At 49.3% G+C, this 18,895-nt stretch overlaps 1 protein-coding gene and 5 non-coding genes across 6 annotated transcripts; 3 read left to right on the top strand and 3 right to left on the bottom strand.

Annotated features, from left to right (window-relative positions):
• Nucleotides 1–1,492: 1,492 nt before the first annotated feature.
• TRNAE-CUC (transfer RNA glutamic acid (anticodon CUC)) lies at nucleotides 1,493–1,564 on the bottom strand. Its single transcript has one exon. It is a non-coding gene; the product is annotated as a tRNA-Glu (tRNA).
• Nucleotides 1,565–1,900: 336 nt separating this feature from the next.
• TRNAG-UCC (transfer RNA glycine (anticodon UCC)) lies at nucleotides 1,901–1,972 on the bottom strand. Its single transcript has one exon. It is a non-coding gene; the product is annotated as a tRNA-Gly (tRNA).
• LOC125128696 (proline-rich protein 36-like) lies at nucleotides 1,948–4,570 on the top strand. The gene is made up of 3 exons (XM_047782875.1): nucleotides 1,948–2,540; nucleotides 2,618–3,231; nucleotides 3,342–4,570. Exons 1-3 carry the CDS (start codon nucleotides 1,948–1,950, stop codon nucleotides 4,568–4,570), a joined length of 2,436 nt encoding a protein of 811 aa, XP_047638831.1.
• On the bottom strand, nucleotides 2,548–2,619 carry TRNAD-GUC (transfer RNA aspartic acid (anticodon GUC)). Its single transcript has one exon. It is a non-coding gene; the product is annotated as a tRNA-Asp (tRNA).
• TRNAL-CAG (transfer RNA leucine (anticodon CAG)) lies at nucleotides 3,195–3,277 on the top strand. Its single transcript has one exon. It is a non-coding gene; the product is annotated as a tRNA-Leu (tRNA).
• Nucleotides 4,571–4,957: 387 nt separating the features above from the next.
• TRNAG-GCC (transfer RNA glycine (anticodon GCC)) lies at nucleotides 4,958–5,028 on the top strand. Its single transcript has one exon. It is a non-coding gene; the product is annotated as a tRNA-Gly (tRNA).
• The last annotated feature ends 13,867 nt before the right edge of the window (nucleotides 5,029–18,895 follow it).

The raw sequence follows: 18,895 nt of genomic DNA, 5'->3' as shown, positions 1-18,895 counted from the left end.
ACCGGCAGTCCACTTTGCCTCCTAAGGCAACAACCTGCGAACGGGCATGAAAACCTCCACTGACGGAGGCTGAAAGCAGACTGATGTCTGCCATTTACCTTGGGGGAGTATCCAAGGCGGGACCACGAAGATAGGTTGCAGAGAGAGGTGGAATGGACTCTGGGTAGCTAGATGGCTGGGCAAGAATGGGGTCATGTTAGACGTCATGTCTAGGGGAGAGGGGGTGTGTGTGTATGTGTGTGTGTGTGTGTGTGTGTGTGTGTTGTGGGAGGGAGGGGGGTATTCTCAAGGTAACATTCTTGCCTCTCTGTGATAGGACTGAGAGCATGGTAATGTAATTAGACTACAGTGTTGGCTGGGGCTGGTAGTCCACCCTTTCAGGCATCTGCTTCCACCTGCTCCCGCCTACTGGGCTAAGGATTCCTGACTGGCCTCCCGAATCAGCCCGCTCTCTTACCTCCACTACCGTGTGTGTGTGTGTGTGTGTGTGTGTGTGTGTGTGTGTGTGTCTCCAGGCACGCATGTGTCCACGTTCATGGTCCCATCTCCACCACCCGGCATGGTTTGTCTGGCTCTAGCTCCCACACCCTGCCCAAGACCACCAGGACCTTGAGACCAGTCCACGGAAGGCGAAGCCCGCCCAAGACCTAAACAGGCTGCAGCAGGTTGCTGGCAAGGGGGGCCAGATAAGAAACTGTGTGTCCCTCCCCTTGGCTGACTTGCCAGCGTGAACGCCTCACTAGCGCCTTGCGCCAGCGCAACCACCTCTGCCGCCACCACCCACCGGCACCACCACCGGCACCAGTAAGGACCAGCACCACCACCTCTAACAGAGACAGCAGCGCCAGCACCAGCTCCACAAGCCAGCAACACCGGCAGCACCACTTCCACGCCAGCAGCCTCTGCCGCCGGGGCGGCGGCGGCGGCGGCGTGGCAGCAGCGAGGGCAAAGGGAGCAGCCGCCATCGCAGGAGCTGGCAAGGGGGGCCAGCCGCTCAGCACAGGCATCAGAACGAGCACCAGCACCAAGCCGCATCGGGACCAGCGCTCCCAGCGACACCCGCCCCCGCAGCTCACGAGGGAAGGAAGAGGGGCCTCGCGGCGGCGCACTCGGCGGCGGGGGCGGTCGGGACCCGCGCAGTGCTGCCAAAGAGTCCAGGCACGGTGGGAGCTGCCCGCCCGTGGGCGGCCGGTGGTGGGCAGAGGGGCTGCCCGGGCCGCTGGTGTTGGGGGCGGAGGCAAGCTTCCAGCGGCGGAGGAGGACGGACGCCCGAGGCGTCGAGTGGGCCTCGAGTGGACGAACGTCTGGAGGCCAAAAGGCTTGGCCGGGTGGGTGGAGGGTGCCTGGCGCGGCTTGGGCTGGAGGGGGACGGGGCCGGGTGGCTGCCCGGCGAGCTGCCCGGCGAGGCGGACGCGCGCGCGGGCTAAAAGGGGCGCTTGTGGGGGCAGCGCGCTTTGCGGCAAGTTGGCCGGCGGAGGGGAAGAAGAAAGGCTTCCCTGACCGGGAATCGAACCCGGGCCGCGGCGGTGAGAGCGCCGAATCCTAACCACTAGACCACCAGGGAGCGTCGGGCTCCGCGCCTGGCCTGGCCCTGCTGGACCCAGCACCTCCCTGCCACCCGCTTGGCGCCGCCTTGCTGCCAAGGCCCGGCCTTGCCAGGTCGGGCCGCCCGCCGCCCCTGGCGATCCACGGTAGCCTAGCGCTCTCCCTGCTCGCAGCCGTCCCCCGCCAAACGCCGCGCGCTCGCCTCCGTCTCGCACACGCACACACGCCAAAAACCACGGGCCTGGGGGCGAGCACCGTGCGCCCTCTTCCCAGCTCTCCCACACAGGGGCCGGGCCGGAGCCCCGTGGAGCTGGGCAAAAATCCCCCAAACTAAACAAAACAAAAGACGGCCCGCTGCGTTGGCCGGGAATCGAACCCGGGTCAACTGCTTGGAAGGCAGCTATGCTCACCACTATACCACCAACGCTGCACAGCCCGGGTCGGGCCCGGACGCCGTGCCCGGGCTCGCCCAAGCGCATTCCCGGCGCCCCGACGCCCCGGCCACCAGCGGCCGCCCACCGGCGCCAGCCCCAGGCCGTGGCCCTCGTCCACCGGCCCCACCGCCGCTCGGGGGCGTCCTCGCTCCCCTGCCGCCCCGAGGCCCTGGGCTCCAGGCCGCGCGCCTCAGCTCCCAGCTCCAGGCCACCAGCGTCCCGAACCCACAGGGAAAGGGACTCGTCGGCTTCCCACCGGGCCCGCCTGCCGGGCAGCTGGGCAGCTGGGCAGCCGAGCGTGGCGTCGCAAGGAGCCTCCGGTGCGGCAGGCCCTTTGGGCGGGCCGCAAGGTCGCCGGGCGCCGGCCGGGTCGAGAGGAGGCCCTCGCTCGGCCGGCCTCGGCCGGGGCGAGGCGTGGACGGCAAGGGCTGGAAGGGGTCGAGGGTGGCAGGTCGGGCACGCCCAGGCGCCCTGCGCCTGCCTGGAGGCGGGGATGAGGAGACGACGGGCCCTTGGGGCCAGGCGGCTGGCCAGCGAGCGGCGCCAGCCACCAAAAAGGGCGTGCTGCCTCCCCGTCGGGGAATCGAACCCCGGTCTCCCGCGTGACAGGCGGGGATACTCACCACTATACTAACGAGGACGGCGGCCACCGCCCGGCCACCCGACCCCTCTCCGGCTGCCTGCCGACGCCTACCCCTGCCCGCGGCCAGCGGCCAGCGGCCCTCGGCCCGCGGCCCACCAGGGGGCCGCCAGCACGTGCCCGCGCACCGCCCCGACGCCAAAGCACCCCGCGTCCTCCAAAGAAGCAGACCGCGACCCGGACCGCGGCCGGCGCCCCCCCCCCCCCCACCCCGCCCCTACCTGGCGCTGAAAACTCCGGGTGAGCGCTGCCTGGTGCCCCCAACGTGGGCCCGAGAGGGCAAGCCGGGCTGCGAGGTGGCGGCGGGCGCGCGCCGCGCCACGTCACGTCACGTCCCGGGCGAGGGCAGAGGCGCGGGCGGGGGCCGCCGCCAGAGGCCGGCTGGGTGCGGGGCCAGGGCTGCGCGACAGGGCGACCGCGGCGGCGAAAGCTTTGCTCCACGACGGCCGGCGTGCGCCCGGCCCCCGCTCACCCAGACGCCCGCCCGGCGCGGAGCACCGCGTCCGCCCAAGGGCGCCGCACTTGGCGGCGCGTCGGGTCGCAGCCAGCCGAGCGGCGACGCGCTCCGGCCCGCCGTCAGGATGGCCGAGCGGTCTAAGGCGCTGCGTTCAGGTCGCAGTCTCCCCTGGAGGCGTGGGTTCGAATCCCACTCCTGACAAGCCAGCCTTTTGCCGCCCGCCCAACCACGTCCCCACCCCTCCCCGGGACCCCACCCCGCGTAGGGCCACAGCCCCTTGCCGCCTTGCAGTCCCTTCCCGCCTGGCCCTCTTGCTTGGCCCCTGCAAACTCCGGCCCCCGACACCCAAGCCTCTCACTCCACAGCCCGCGGGCCCGACAGAAATGGCCCAGGAGGAACGCCCGGGCCACTGGCTTTGCTGCGGACACGCGCCCTCCCCGGCCGCTCAGCTCCTACACACACCCACGCGCCCGCGCCCGCGCCCCCGCCCCCGCCCCCGCCGCCCGCGTCCTACCTGCACCTACACCAGCAAGCTTCGGCCCTTCGCAGCCCATCTTTCCTCACCTGCTTGCGGTGGCTGTTTTTCCTTCCTCACTCCGGCTCCGGCTCCGGCTCCGGCTCCGGCTCCGGCCGGCCCGCCGCTCCGCCCCACCCCGCCCCCACCGCCCCCACCGCCCCACGCAGACCGGCCGCGTGGGGAAAGCCCTCCACGCTTCGCCCTCCGACTGCTGCCCGCGGACCCGCGGCTCGCCCTCCCCGCCTTTCCTCCGCTTCTGCCGCCAGCCGCTCTCGCTCCCGTCCAACATCCCGTCCTTGCCGCCAAGCCGGCCGGCCCGCCCGCCTGCACATTCCCTGCCCTCCACACCCACACTGAGGTGGCGGGTCTGCGTGGGGTGCGTGCCCGCGCGCGGCGCTTTCTCGCCTCGGGGCCTTCCCCGCCCACTGGCCACCGCGGCCTGCCTCCGGGGACACGTGCAGCCCAGCCTTCCTGCTCGCCCGCCGGTACGGGGCCCTCCCTGGACGCAGGCCTGGCGCGTGAGTCCCTGTCACGGCCCTGGGATGCCCGGCACCCACCCGCAGACGTCGGGCCCCCGGCCGCCGCCCGCCACCCACCTGCGCGCCACAGCGCACGTTCACGCGCGGGAAGCCGCTGCCCCGGCCGGACCCAACCACCCCCCGGCGCCCTCCCTCACCCGACTGTCCGCCATCCCCCCCGCCCCTCCCCGCCCGCAGTCCGAGTGCCTGCGCCTCACGACCAACGCACCCGAGCCGGACCCCTCCGGAGAGCGCTGGCCGGCCCGAGCGCTTCTTCGGAGCGAGGCTCCGACACCTTTGGCACACCCGGCAGGTCCATCTCTCACGCTCGCCGTCCCCGCACAGCCCGAGCTCCGATGCCCGCCCGCCCGCCCGCTCCACACCAGCCAGAAAGCCGGCCGCCGGAGGGACTTGGCGTCGGGGGCGGGGGGCGGGGGGGGGGGGGGCAGCGGTGGCTGAGGGGAACATAGGCGCTCAGCCGCAGCGGGCGCGCATCGCCTGCCCTGACTGGGATTCGGGCGCGCGCCAGCCTGCTTCGGCTCGTGGCTGCTTCCGGCGATGCCGACGCTCTTGCGGCGGCCCTGGACGGCAGAGAAGGCGCAGGATGGGCCGGGTGGGCCTCCGACCCGCCGACCCGCCGACCCGCCGACCCTCCGTCCCTGCCTCCGGGCCTCCGGACAGCGCCGCGCCCTGGGGCCCTCCGCGGGGCCCGGAGCCCCTCTTGCAGGCCACAGGCGTCCGCCTTCGGCTCAAAGGGAGCAGGAGCCCGCGGGCGAGCAGGAACCGCTGCCGGGCGGTTGGTGGCCAGCCCCGCTGGGGCAACGTCGGGCGGCGGCGGCCACCGGTGCATGGGTGGTTCAGTGGTAGAATTCTCGCCTGCCACGCGGGAGGCCCGGGTTCGATTCCCGGCCCATGCAACAGCTCGGTCCTCTTTTGGAGCAGAGCCCTCGCTCTCCGGGCACCTCCCGGTCCCACCACAGCTCCTGCTTCCTCGCCAGCAGCCCGCCTCCACCCTCGACACACCCCCTGCTCTTGCAAGCAAATCCCACCTTGTCAAGGACCCTGCCCTCGCATTTGTCCCATTGGCCTCTCTCTTTGCCTTTTTAATTTTAAGAAAAGCGTACTGGCTTTGCCATACCCCGTTCGCTTCAGGTGTTCGCCAGAGGGACTCATACCCATCTGGCTGGCTGGCTGGCTGGCTGGCTGGCTCTCTGTCTGTCTGTGTGTCTGTCTGTCTATCCAAAGAGAGAGCGAGAGCGAGAGCGAGTGGAAGAGAGATCTCCATTACAGGTGATCATTGTGTGTGACTCGAGTCCCTCCCCCATGCTATACAGTAAATCCTTGTTGCTTATCGACTTTGGGCATACTCTTTCTTCCTTTTTCCTATTACTCACTTGTTCCAATTTGTCGCTCCTCTTTTCTTGTGTTTTCGCAATCTTTTTTTGTTTTCTACTCTAAGTCTTTTTACTTTTTGCACATAATGTTTTGTTTTTATTTTTTATTTTTTTGGTTCTACATATATTTGTCCTTCTCTGGTCTATATATTTCACCCTGCGTATTTTTCTCTCATTTCATCCCTTTTGCCACTATTTACTGTCATATGAAAGTTCAGGGAAGAAAACCACCTTGTTCTTTATTCTTTGTCGTAGACCTTAGGCTTACTCTGTTCTACTTCACATGGTGCAGAAGAGTATTTTTCCATATAAGTTTGAAGTATGACTCTCATGGCATTCATTCTGACCAGCATAATGTTTTTTAACACATGTTAAAATATGTTTAATCATGTTAGTTTTTGTATAGTGAGGGTTTTTACTTTTGAATATCACCAATCCCTTGATTCCTGTACTTCTTTCTAAGTATCTTCATTCTCTACTCACCAGGTAGGATTTATCCTCTTTCTTTTACTTAAAGGCTAGGCACTTATGTGGTGTTTTTGTCTTTAGCTTTATAGTTAAATCTGTTTCATTTCTAGATGATCTGATAGCTTTCTTGACTGAGCATTACCTTACAGTGGTTTCCCCAAAGTTCCCTATCTATAATCCCCTAACTGTCTGTATAACTATCCTGTTGTTTCCCTATCATTAGTATGTTAACTATGTATTGCTGTTTTTTTTTGCCTTGTCAGAACAATTAAGGATTGGGAGTTCCTACTGTGGTGCCATGGAAAAGAAGGCGACTAGTATCCATGAGGATTCAGGTTTGATCACTAGCTTCGCTCTGTGGGCTGGGGATCGGGCGTTGCCGTGAGCTGTGGTTTAGGTTGTAGATGCAGCTTGGATCCTGAGTTGCTGTGGCTGTGGTGTAGGCTGGCAGCTGTATCTCTGATTCGACCCCTAGCCTGGGAACTTCCATATGCTGTCGTTGTGGCCCTAAAAAGAAAAAAAAAAAAAAAAGAAAAGAAAAAAAAATTTAAGGATCAAGTTAGAGGTTCTATATTCTATGGAAAGCAATCTATGGATTGGGGGATTATAGGGATTCTGAAGCAGTGGAACACTTTTTGTGAGGGATTTTGAGCAATTATGAGTTTTATAGAGCCTCGGAAGAGGCAAAGTGAAAACAAAGCACGATTGGATAGGAGGTTTATGAATTCCCCATAAGGCCAGTAGTTCATATTCTTAGCATAAGGCAAATTAGCTAAAGATGAATTGGAAGATTGTGACATGGTATATGTTAGGTCGCTTGTATTGGTGTTTTTTGTAAGTGCAGACTGACTTAAGGTTTAGACATGTGGTGTGGTCTAGGCCCCTGGGCAGTCTCTATTTTAAGGGTCCTGATAGGTAACTTTACCAGTTGTATCCTCCTTTGATCATGCTTTCATTTGTACTGAGAGTATTGATCAAAACTAAAGTATTGACATGACTCTGAGCTACAACTTCTGCTTGATGTTGGAATCAGTTTGGCTCACTGACTGGAATTCATAGATAACAATATTGAGGTCTCAGTCCCATAGTTGGCTTGGAGATCATTTGGCTGGGAGACCATTGGTCTGGTCTCCAACAGCTACACACACCCATTTAAAGCTTTTGAGAAGATGCAGAGCGTTAGGGAGACTATAATGACTATAATGTAATATAATGACTATAAGCAGAATGATTCCCAGCGTTTGGAGGGCACTCCAAAGCCACAGTCCTCATGGCCCCAAACAGCTTAAATATATCAAAGAAAGACCGCATTGAAGAAGACACTTTCTTAAACCAAGTGGCTTTTTAGTGACTTTAGGTAGCTGAGTTTCAACTTTCCCAGAAGCATTAATCGAAGTGCTACAAGTGGTATTGGCTATAGCACAGACACTTCTTACTCAGCTAAAGTATAATCTAAAGCTATTTTAAGAACAACTTTGACCAGAGAATCTAGGGATTTTCGTTGGGCAGCAGTTTTTTGGCAGTTGATTCTGTGATATCTTCAAGAGCTACACCACATCTCACAGCAACGCCAGATCCTTAACCGAGTAAGGCCAGGGTTCAAACCCGAAACCTCATGGTTCCTAGTCAGATTCATTTCCACTGCACCATGATGGGAACTCCTTTTTTTTTTTTCATTTTTAAAAGTTTTTTGAACTATAATTGATTTACATTGTTCTGCTGTAAGAAGCAAATTTTGAATCATGAATGCCTCCTAGTTAATGTAATGTAATGTAATGTAATATTTTTAGGTGCAGCCCAGGTGAGGCCTTGGACAGTTGGAGACATAGTTAGCTCAGACCACAGCTTCCCACCATTTCCCAAATATTCAAACACTGAAGGAGTTCCCATTGTGGCTCAGTGGTAATAAACCCGACTAGCATCCATTAAGACTCAGGTTCAATCCCTGGCTTCGCTCAGTGTGTTTAGGATCTGGTGTTGCTGTGAGCTATGGTGCAGATTGCAGATGTGGCTATGGCATACGCCAGTGGCTAAAGCTCCAATTTGACTCCTAGCCTGGGAAACTCCATATGCCATGGGTGCAGCACTAGAGAGAGAGAGAGAGAGACAAAAAAATAAAATAAACATTGAGCTCCTCATGCATGAGGGTACACTAATCTTCCAGATAAAGGTGAATAAAGGAAGAGCACAGGTGGCACCACCAAAAGTGTTATTCCCATGGTGAATATTGGAGTGGGAGTGCAGAGTGATCAGGCAAGGCTCAGAATTGGAAAGCTTATAGCCCTGGAGGTCAGATGACTTATGATTTAAGATTTAAGTCTACTTCTGCAGGCTGCACAGAAGTATAGTTCTGATTTCTCTTTCTATTATTTGTTAACTGGAAGCAGAGAAATTGATTTGCAGGGTCAGGATTAGGAATCTGACAGGATAGAGAGGGGATTTAATTTAGTCCAGAGAAACTGAGGTATTATTGGAAATCAGGGAGTGGGAGAAAATAGTTTCAAAAGATGCAACTGACAAGGGCTTAATCTCTAAAATATACAAACAACTTATACAACTCAACAGCAAAAAAGACAATAACCCAATTAAAAAATGGGCAAACAACCTGAACAGACATTTCTCCAAAGAAGATATACAGGTGGCCAACAAGCACATGAAAAAATACTCAACATCACTGATTATTAGAGAAATGCAAATCAAAACTATCATGAGGTACCACCTCACACCAGTCAGAATGGCCATCATTAATAAGTCCACAAATAACAAATGCTGGAGAGGGTGTGGAGAAAAGGGAACCCTCCCGCACTATTGGTGGGAATGCAAGTTGGTACAACCACTATGGAAAACAGTATGGTGATACCTTAGAAAACTATACATAGAACTACCATATGACCCAGCAATCCCATTCTTGGGTATATATCTGGATGAAACTTTCCTTGAAAAAGACACATGCACCTGCATGTTCACTGTAGCACTATTCACAATAGCCAAGACTTGGAAACAACCTAAGTGTCCATCAACAGGTGATTGGCTTAGGAAGATGTGGTATATATACACAATGGAGTACTACTCAGCCATTAAAAAAGAATGACGTAATGCCATTTGCAGCAACATGGATGGAACTAGAGACCCTCATAGAATGAAGTAAATCAGAAGACAAAGACAAGTACCATATGATATCACTTATATCTGGAATATAATATACGGCACAAATGAACCTTTCCACAGAAAAGAAACTCATGGACTTGGAGGACAGACTTGTGGTGGCCAAGGGAGAGGGGGAGAGTGGGATGGATGGGGTGCTTGGGGTTAATTGATATGGATTATTGCCTTTGGAATAGATAGGCAATGAGATCCTGCTGTAAAGCACTGGGAACTATGTCTAGTCACTTATGATGGAGCATGATAATGTGAGAAATTATGTATGTGTAACTGGGTCACCCTGCTGTACAATAGAAAATTGACAGAACACTGTAAACCAGCTATAATGAAAAAAATAAAAAAATAAAAAGGAAATCAGGGAGAAATTTGTAACAGGCAGAACTATAGGATCACCAGCCTCCTAGGCCTAGTGGGGTCTTTGGTGGCAAACCCAATAATCAAATAGGTCTTCCCTTTTGCAAAAGCCCCAGAAATACAGATGATAGCATTATCTGTAAAAGTGACAGGTAGAAAAGAAGAATGATGGAGCAGGTACAAAGGGGAGAAAGTGTTTCATGATGAGAGTGGAAGGGACCAGGATACTTGTTCCATTTTTTAAAATGTTTTTAAATGTTGGAAGAATTCTACTTCATGATGACAGCAGCTTGTAGTTCTAACAAGCTTGATTTTGAGGTCTCCAGCATTTGTACTGGACCAGATGTCAGGTGGAGTCTTTTTCCGCTGTGAAATATACACACAAGTTTTGACAGCTGGTAATTCGGCAAGTGTCAGTGGTCAAGAATTCTTTCTAGGGTCCTTTCCATGAATCTCTCTTTTGCAAAAGCATTAAAGTAAAACAATAACTGTCTGTTAATGACAAAAAGGCTTAAAAATGCCCATGGATAAAAATCTGATGACAGTTCATTTGATAAGGAAATGTACTTATTTCTGTGGCATAAAATAATTGAAGATAATTGAACAATAAGCATACTTTTTGAATAGAATAAACTGAATAAAAGAGACAAATTTCTAGCACTGTAAAACAATTTCTTGAATACCTATATTAGTAACATATAGCCATATATATATACATACCCTAAGAAGATTTACAATGGCTTTTTTTTTTAATCATCTTTTCTTTTTTTTGTCAGGCCTGTGGCATTCGGAATTTCCTGTGCCAGCAGGGATTGAACCTGTGCCATAGGCAGCAATCACAGCCACAACAATGGCAATGCCAGATCCTTAACCAGCTCAGCCACTAGGGACCTCCTATCATCACTGTTTATTTGACAATGTTACGCATATAATTTAACATACCAAATAGACCTAAATGGCTCAACATCTCTCATTGTACAAGCCGAGAGACAAATCCCTTGAGAATTCCAGGGGGTATCTGGGAAATCTCAAAGTTCCTTTGAGGTTAAAAAGATTTCATTTATTGCAGAGGTGCAGGTTTGATCCCTGCCCTGGTGCAGTAGGTTAAAGGATCCAGTGTTGCCACAACTGCGGTGTAGACTGCATTTGCTCTGATTGAATCCTTGGCCTAAGAATTTCTGTAAGCCATGAGTGCAGCAAAAAAAAAAAAAAAAAAAAAAAAAAAGAAAGGACTCCATTTAGAAATTGATTTGGGGAATTTGTGAAGAAGGCAAAAAGTTTGAACATTTGACTAAATGGGATCACAGAACATTATGAAATAATACTGGATTATCTTTCTCTTTTTTCATTTCTTTTTAGGTCCACACCTGCAGCATATGGAGATACCCAGGATAGTGGTTTAATAGGAGCCTACACCACAGCCACAGCAAGCAGGGGGGCCAGGGATTGAACCTTCAACCTCATAGTTTCTAGTCAGATTTGTTTCCACTGCACCACAATGGTAATTCCTCTTTCCCTCCCTTCCTCCCTTCCTTCTTTTCTCTCTGTCTCTCTCCCTCTGCCTCTCCCTCTCTCTCGCTCTCCCCCTCCCTCTCTTACCTCCTTTCTTTCTTTCTGACTGCACTCATGCATGTGGAAGTTCCTGAGCCAGGGAATCAAACCCATGCCACTGCAGTGTTCTTAACCTGCTGCACCACAAGAGAACTCCTTTAATTATCTATTTAACTAGAGTGACAATAAATGATTTTAAAGGCAGATGCAAAAGACTATATTGTGTATAAATCTTTGCTCTTTTAATATTGGGAAGACTGGGTTTTCTTAAGTAATTAAAGAGCTGATAAATAACAACATAAAACACAAGAAATTATTTTAGTAAAACTCAAAATCTTTGCTGTCCAAGTAGACTGCCCAAAGAGTAAAAAAATTGAAAAGAAATGTTCACACACTCTTATCAAGAGCAAACTAACAGTTCAATAAGACTTTCTTCTTCTTTTTTTTAACAGAAAACCAAAGTCTAATTTTGCATGGGTTTATTTTTGATATTAACATTTTAAAAAACTTAAATAAATCTGTTCCAACCTTACCCACACCTTCCAGCTTAACTGCACTTAAAATTCCTTTCACCAAAATACTTTTCCACAAACTTTTTACAACTGTTTTACCTCCATTCAAGTTTTTCCCTAATTTTTTCTCTTTCTAATTCTGGAACTATCATTTTACTTTAGGACAAAATTACTCTTTTTTCCTTAACAAAAACACATCTCCATACCTTGCATAGAGATATTTTTGATATTATTTCTAGTAGTTTTAATTACATGTATTTATTATAACTTTTACCCTCAGAATCCCTTAATTCCTGGTGAAAATTAAAAAGTGAGAAACTGTGGACTGTCTGTAGCACTAGCATCTTGTGGACTGGCAAATATATAAATACATTTTAGAATTTCTAGAAGTATATTCCTCCTCATAGTAAAACTTTTCAGTGTGGCAGAAACCATGTTTACTAAGAGACTGAAATATCTTTAGCTCCTCTGTAAAGGGAAGCCAAAAGCAGATAAACCCATGTTCAGCAATTAATGTTTCAGTATTTTATCTTACTTGCAAATGATATAAATATTCAATGAATATCTATCATTTATTTTAGTATGACATTAAGGTTTTGGAGTTCCCATTGTGGCTCAGCAGTAACAAACTCGACTTGTATCCAAGAAGACTTGGGTTTGATCCCTGGCCTTGCTCAGTGGGTTAAGGATCCAGTGTTGCCCTGAGCTGTGGTGTAGGTAGCAGATGCGGCTTGGATCTGGCATTGTTGTGGCTGTGGCGTAGGCTAGCAGCTACAGCTCTGATTCAACCCCTAGCCTGGGAACTTCCATATGCCGCTGGCATAGCCCTAAAAAAAGACCAAAAAAACAAAACAATCCCCCTCCCAAAAAAAAACCCCACAAAACTTAAGATTTTAAGTTACCAAAGACATTTTGGAAACTTTGGAAACTTTTTTTCTTTTTAGGGCCGTACCTGCGGCATATGGAAGTTCCCAGGCCAGGGGTCGAATGGGGGCTGCAGCTGGGGCCTATGCCACAGCCACGGCAACACTAGATCTGAGCTGCTTTGCAATGCGGGATCCTTAGCCCACTGAGCTAGGCCAGGGATTGAACCCGAACCCAAACCCACATCCTCAAAGAGACAACATTGGGTCCTTAACACACTGAGCCACAATGAGAACTCCTAGAAACTATTTTTAAGTAGATGTATCATAAAGCATAATTGTTTTTTAAAAGTTTACTTATAAACTTGTATCATATCTAATTTATTCTTAACGATTATGTTTAGGTTGCTTATAAAAATTTAATGAGGAGTTCCCGTTGTGTTGCAGTGGTTAACGAATCCGACTAGGAACCACGAGGTTTCGGGTTTGGTCCCTGGCCTTGCTTAGTGGGTTAAGGATCCAGCGTTGCCGTGAGCTGTGGTGTAGGTTGCAGACATGGCTCGGATCCTGTGTTGCTGTGGCTCTGGCATAGGCCAAAGGCTACAGCTCCGATTAGACCCCTAGCCTGGGAACCTCCATATGCCTCGGGAGTGGCCCTAGAAAAGGCAAAAAGACATAAATAAATAAATAAAAATTTAATGAGACATTAAATAGCTAAGCTTCATCTTAAGTTATCTTTCTTGCTGACAAATTCTGTAACAGAGATAACATGAACTTATTTGACTTTTAGTAAACGCAGGTAGAATAAAAGTGTTCCTGACCAAAACTTGGGTCCACTAGCTTGTGTTCAATAAAACCAATCTACTGACACTGGGCTGTGGTGAAGGAAAGTTCATCATTTGTTGCACAGTGCCAAGCAAGGAGTTTAGGATAGCTAGTGCTCAAAAACCTCAAACTCCTCAACAGGTTTCAGCAAAGCATTTTTAAAGGCAAAGTAAGGGCAGGGTATCCCAGGATATGTGAACAGCTCATGCACAATTCTCTGATTGGAGGTGGTGAAGTAATGGCAATGTTGCAGGGCTAACACTATGAGTCCTGAAGTGCCAGTAGGTCTGGAAGCTACTGTTCACGATCATGAAGTAGTTAATTTCTCCCACTTGGTGGTGGTTTTAGCATCTGCAAAACAAATCGGGAAATGGGCATCAGATATTGTTATCTAAGGATTTTAGACAGGAGCTAAAGCAAAGGATATGAGGAAGGGGTCTGTCCCAAAAGGCCCCATTGGGTCCTGCTCAGTTACAAAGTATCATATTTAATGCTGATAACTATAATGGCTGTTTTGATTAAACTGACAAACTAAACTAGCTTTTATTTACAAAAGTTTCTCCTAGATCATGTGAACTTGAAAAATATTTGAGTTAATTTCCTTATTTCTGAGAGTATACTTGACTTATATAATTGCTTAGTTTTCTTTCAGCCAATTAAATAGAGCTCTTTTACAAATTTATTTTGGCAACATGAACCAGAGTTGGAAACAAATCACATATTTATAACGTGTATATAGACAAACATATGTAGAGACACAGAAATCTTATAGATCCCCTTAAAAAATTTTAGTCACACTATGATAATGCAAAACTCACTAGTTTATGGGAGTTCCCATCATGGCGCAGGGGAAATGAATCCGACTAGGAACCGTGAGGTTTTGGGTTTGATCCCTGGCCTTGCTCAGCGGGTTAAGGATCCAGCACTACTGAGAGCTCTGGTGCAGGTCACAGACATGGCTTAGATGTCTTGGATCCATGCTTGGATCTGGCGTTGCTGTAGTTGTGGTGTAGGCTGACAGCCATAGCTCTGATTGGACCGCCAGCCTGGGATACTAATCAGGTTCATTACTGCTGAGCCACAATGGGAACTCCATTGTCTTCAATTTGCTTCTTTACGTCAAGAGAAACTCTTCAATTGAGTTAGAAATTAAAAGAGGATTTCCTGTCTTGGCTTAGTGGTAACGAATCTGACTAGCATCCATGTGGACACAGGTTCGATCCCTGGTCTTGCTCAGTGGGTTAAGGATCCAGCCTTGCTGTGAGCTGTGGTGTAGGTCAAAGATGTGGCTCAGATCTTGTGTTGCTGTGGCATAGCCCAGCAGCTACAGCTCTGATTCCCTAGCCTGGGAACTTCCATATGCCAAGAGTGTAGCCCTAAAAAGACCAAAAATAATAATAATAATAATAAAATAAAATAAAATAATCCTGTAAGAGTTACTCTGTGGCTCAGAGGGTTAAGGACCTGGTGTTGTCACTGCTATGGTGTGGTTTGGATCCCTGGCCTGAGAACTTCCACGTGGCACAGGTATGGCCAGAAAGAAAAAAAAAAAAGAATCCTAAAGAATCCTATAAATCACTGTATTTCAATAAAAATAAACAAATAAGTAAAATACGGATTTACTCAACTTAAAAAAAATCCATGGGAATTACCTGGTGGCATAGTGGGTTAAGGGCCCAGTATTGTTGCTGCTGGGGCTCAGTTCTCTGCTGTGGCATAGTTTGGATGCATGCTGCGAGTGGGGCCAATAAATAAATAAATAAATAAAATCTTATGTTCTATATTTATCGCTGTTTGTTTTGGGAACATTTTTCTGTCCTCTGGGTACATAGAGCCATTTAGCTTAGGGGAGAAGGCCTTAAAAACTAGAGAGCAAAACATACTAGCACTCCCAAGATCCAGAGCCACTCACTAAAGTTGCCAGGAGAAAGATAATTCCTATAAGAGCTGTCAAGTCAGTAGGACCCCAGCTATAAATGGGGTGCAACCTTGTTTTGTGCTTGTCTTTCTATCAATAACCTGTGTGGTTGTTGAACCAGTTCTTTTATTTCTTATCATTGCAAAGTGCCCTTGAGCATAACTATTAGGAAACTTTGAAAAAAATAGAGACTTATTACTTGCCAAGACCTGGAAATTACACAGCACACTTTGGGTAACAGAGTGAGACTGAAACCCCACAACTCAGATTGGGACTTAAAGCTAGGGGCTGGAACCAGAACCTAGACAAAGCTCACACTGAGACTTGAAGTCACTGTCTTTTAATTAAAATTATACACTTAGTCTCAGGACTTACTGAAGTTCAAGTTCTTTACATCTAAGTGCAGAAGGCATTTTTAGTGAGAGGGAAGGGATAAGTAAAAATAGATTTATTGATAAGAGTGTGGGCCATCTCAGAAGGCAAGAGCAGCCTGGAAGATATACATTCCATAGACAGAACATTGTCCATCCATCTCAAAATGTTGAGAGAGCAGCCTGGGAATGTAGTGTGGTTTAGTTTTATGGGCTGGGTAATTTCATATGCTAACAGGTGGGAGGATTATTCCAACTATTCAGAAAGGGGGTGAAGATTTCTAAGAACTGAGCCACCGCACACTTTTTGCCCTTTTATGATAGGCCTCAGAACTGTCATGGTACCTGTGGGCATGTCATTTAGCTGCTAATGCCTTACAATGATCATAGAATGAGGCTCAAGGTCCACTGGAAGACAAACCTTCAGTGATCTTGGGCCTAATGGGTTCGAACCAGTTTTTGTTGTATACTCAATTGCCGAGACCAGCTCTAGCGAGCCGAAGGACGGGCCCCGCAAAGCTTAAGAAATGTTAAACGGGGAGTTCCCGTCGTGGCGCAGTGGTTAGCAAATCCAACTAGGAACCATGAGGTTGCGGGTTTGATCCCTGGCCTTGCTCAGTGGGTTAACGATCCGGCGTTGCCGTGAGCTGTGATGTAGGTCGCAGACGCGGCTCGGATCCTGCGTTGCTGTAGCTCTGGCGTAGGCCGGAGGCTACGGCTCCGATTCGATCCCTAGCCTGGGAACCTCCACATGCTGCAGGAGCGGCCCAAGGAATGGCAAAAAGACAAAAAAAAAAAAAAAAAGAAATGTTAAACGACAGCAACGAAAGACAGAGTAAAGTTTAAAGATGAGACCAGGGAACTCAAGACCTCATGGGTCAAGAGCCTCAAATGTCATGTTGATGCCTCATAGTCTTTATTGTGCTCTCAGGAATGTAAAAAATGTGAGAAAATAGAAACCCCAAGGCCCTCTGCCTCCAGTCACTTTGTATTTTAACTCTGATCTTTACTCTTACACTCTATATGTAAAGGGCATCCATAAGGCTGGAGTCAGCTATCTATCCATGCATATCATCTGGAGGAACAACCAGTGCTTGCTTGAGCAGTTTTCTGACTTGAGCTGACCCGATTTTCCAAGGTCAACACCTTATCCTCTCAGCTAATGCTGAGCCAAGCCAAGTTTCCTCTAGCCCCTTGTTTATAGTTACTTATAGCTAAATTCCACATCAGCATGAATAAGCACTTTTCCAACTTATAGTTTCCTTAGGGCTTAGAAAATACATCAGGAAGATGTCTCCCCACACTCAATGGCTATGTAATTTTTAAAAAGTTATGCCCTGGAGTTCCTGTTGTGGCTCAGTGGTTAACAAATCCGACTAGGAACCATGAGGTTGTGGTTTAGATCCCTGGCCTTGCTCAGTGGGTTAAGGATCTGGCTTTACCGTGAGCTGTGGTGTAGGCTGCAGACTCGTCTTGGATCCCGTGTTGCTGTGGCTCTGGTATAGGCCGGCAACTGTAGCTCCTATTAAACCCCTAGCCTTGGAACCTCCATATGCCGAGGGAGTGGCCCTAGAAAAGGCAAAAAGACAAAAAAAAAAAAAAAGTTAGGCCCTGCCTGCTTCCCTCCTGATTCAAGGTCATAGGGAGTCAGAGAGTGCACATGGGCATGGGTTCTGCTTTTACTGGGGTTGAGGGTGGGTGCCTGAGGTTTTGGGTGGGGGCTCACTCTTTAGGGGTGAATTTAAAACATAAGAGGAATATAAAACACAGGATGAGAAAAAACCAACAACAAAAACCCCATGTATCCCAATGGGTCATTTATTGAAATCCATGAAGATCTCTAAAACTAAGAATCCTCAGTGGGTGAGGAGGCCATAGAACGTGGGCTGGCTCTTTATCTACTCATGTGGTTGGTACTGTGTCTAATTGAGATAGCCTTCTTTGAAAGGGCTGCCTTTTGAAATGGATGTCTTGGCAATCAAAAGCTTAAGTCAGGCACTTGTATTGCAAAATTGAAAACACTGTCAGAGCTTACACTACAAACACTTCTGCCTGGCCACATTTTTTGGCCCCCAACTGTTACTTGGAAATTGGGTTCACTTCCTGGTGAGTGTCAAGCCAAAATGAAACTGATGGCATGAATGACTTGAACCTAGCCAGAACCCAGATTGGGACTTGAATCCATGGATTTTGAATTAGAATAATTCACCCGGTGTCTGGACTTACTGATGTTCAGGTTCTTTGCGTTTCAGCACAGAAGGAATTCAGTAAGAGAAAAAGTGATAGGCAAGAAACAGATTTATTAAGGTAGGATGCTTGTGAGAGAGGCAAATGGGCAGGCAAGGAGGATCTGCCCTGAGGATTAGATGGGGTACAGTTTTATAATCCAAGAGGAATGGGGCTGGGAAAAGACCACCTCTTCCTCTTTCTCATAGTAGCTCATCCTAGGTATCAGGTAATAAGGTATAAGGTCAAACTAGGGCTGCTATGGCACTTATTAAAATCAGCAGAAGGGTGGTCCTTAAACTCCTGCCCTTGGTCTGAACCTCAATGCAGGCCTCACTCCATCCTGACTCATTCTGATGGCTTTCTTATAACAGTCATGTCTCAAAGTTCCCTAGGTTTCCCTATCTTATGGTCCCTTACTGAGACTTCCACAACTACCTAACTATTCTATTACATCCCCATCAAAAAGACACAACCAAATCAAAGCAAGGGAGAAGAAAGAATTTATTTTTACTTGCTACAAGTACGGAGAACATCAGTGATATTTCCCCATGCACCAGGCATTTTGCTAACATACAAATTCTCTTTTAATTTTCAAAAAAAAATATATATATATATATTTTTTTTCAGCTGCAACCATGGCATAGGGAAGTTCCAGGGCCAGGGATCAAATCCAAACCTCAGCTGTGATCTATGCCACAGATCACATGTGAGGTGCTCAACCCACTATGCCACAATGGGATCTCCTCAAAAATCTTAAGTGCGGTGGTTCTAACCAGGGGCAACGTTGCTCCCAAGGAACATTTGCTGATGTCTAGAGGCATTTTTATTTTTCACAACTAGGAGGTGCCCCTGGCATCTAGTACAGAGGTCAGAGATACTGTAAAAGATCCTACAATGTACAGAACAGATCCTCACAAGCATTAATTGGCCCAAAATGTCAATAGTACTGAGGTTGAGAAATCCTTGAAGAATAGGCATGATAATCTTCATGCCTCCTAGAACAACAAAGTTGGGAAGTTTTAAGCTAAGGAGATATGCATATTCATGAAGGGGCTTGAGCAGATAGAACTGGGGCAAATGTCAACTGAGTCCAAGCTTTAGTTGATAGAAGTCCTAGGAGAAAATGTCATCTTCCCC

Source organism: Phacochoerus africanus, chromosome 6, assembly GCF_016906955.1.
Source record: "Phacochoerus africanus isolate WHEZ1 chromosome 6, ROS_Pafr_v1, whole genome shotgun sequence".
Lineage (NCBI taxonomy): Eukaryota > Metazoa > Chordata > Mammalia > Artiodactyla > Suidae > Phacochoerus > Phacochoerus africanus.
Note: the sequence above shows the minus strand (reverse complement) of the source record. Positions and strands in the feature narration are given on the sequence as shown.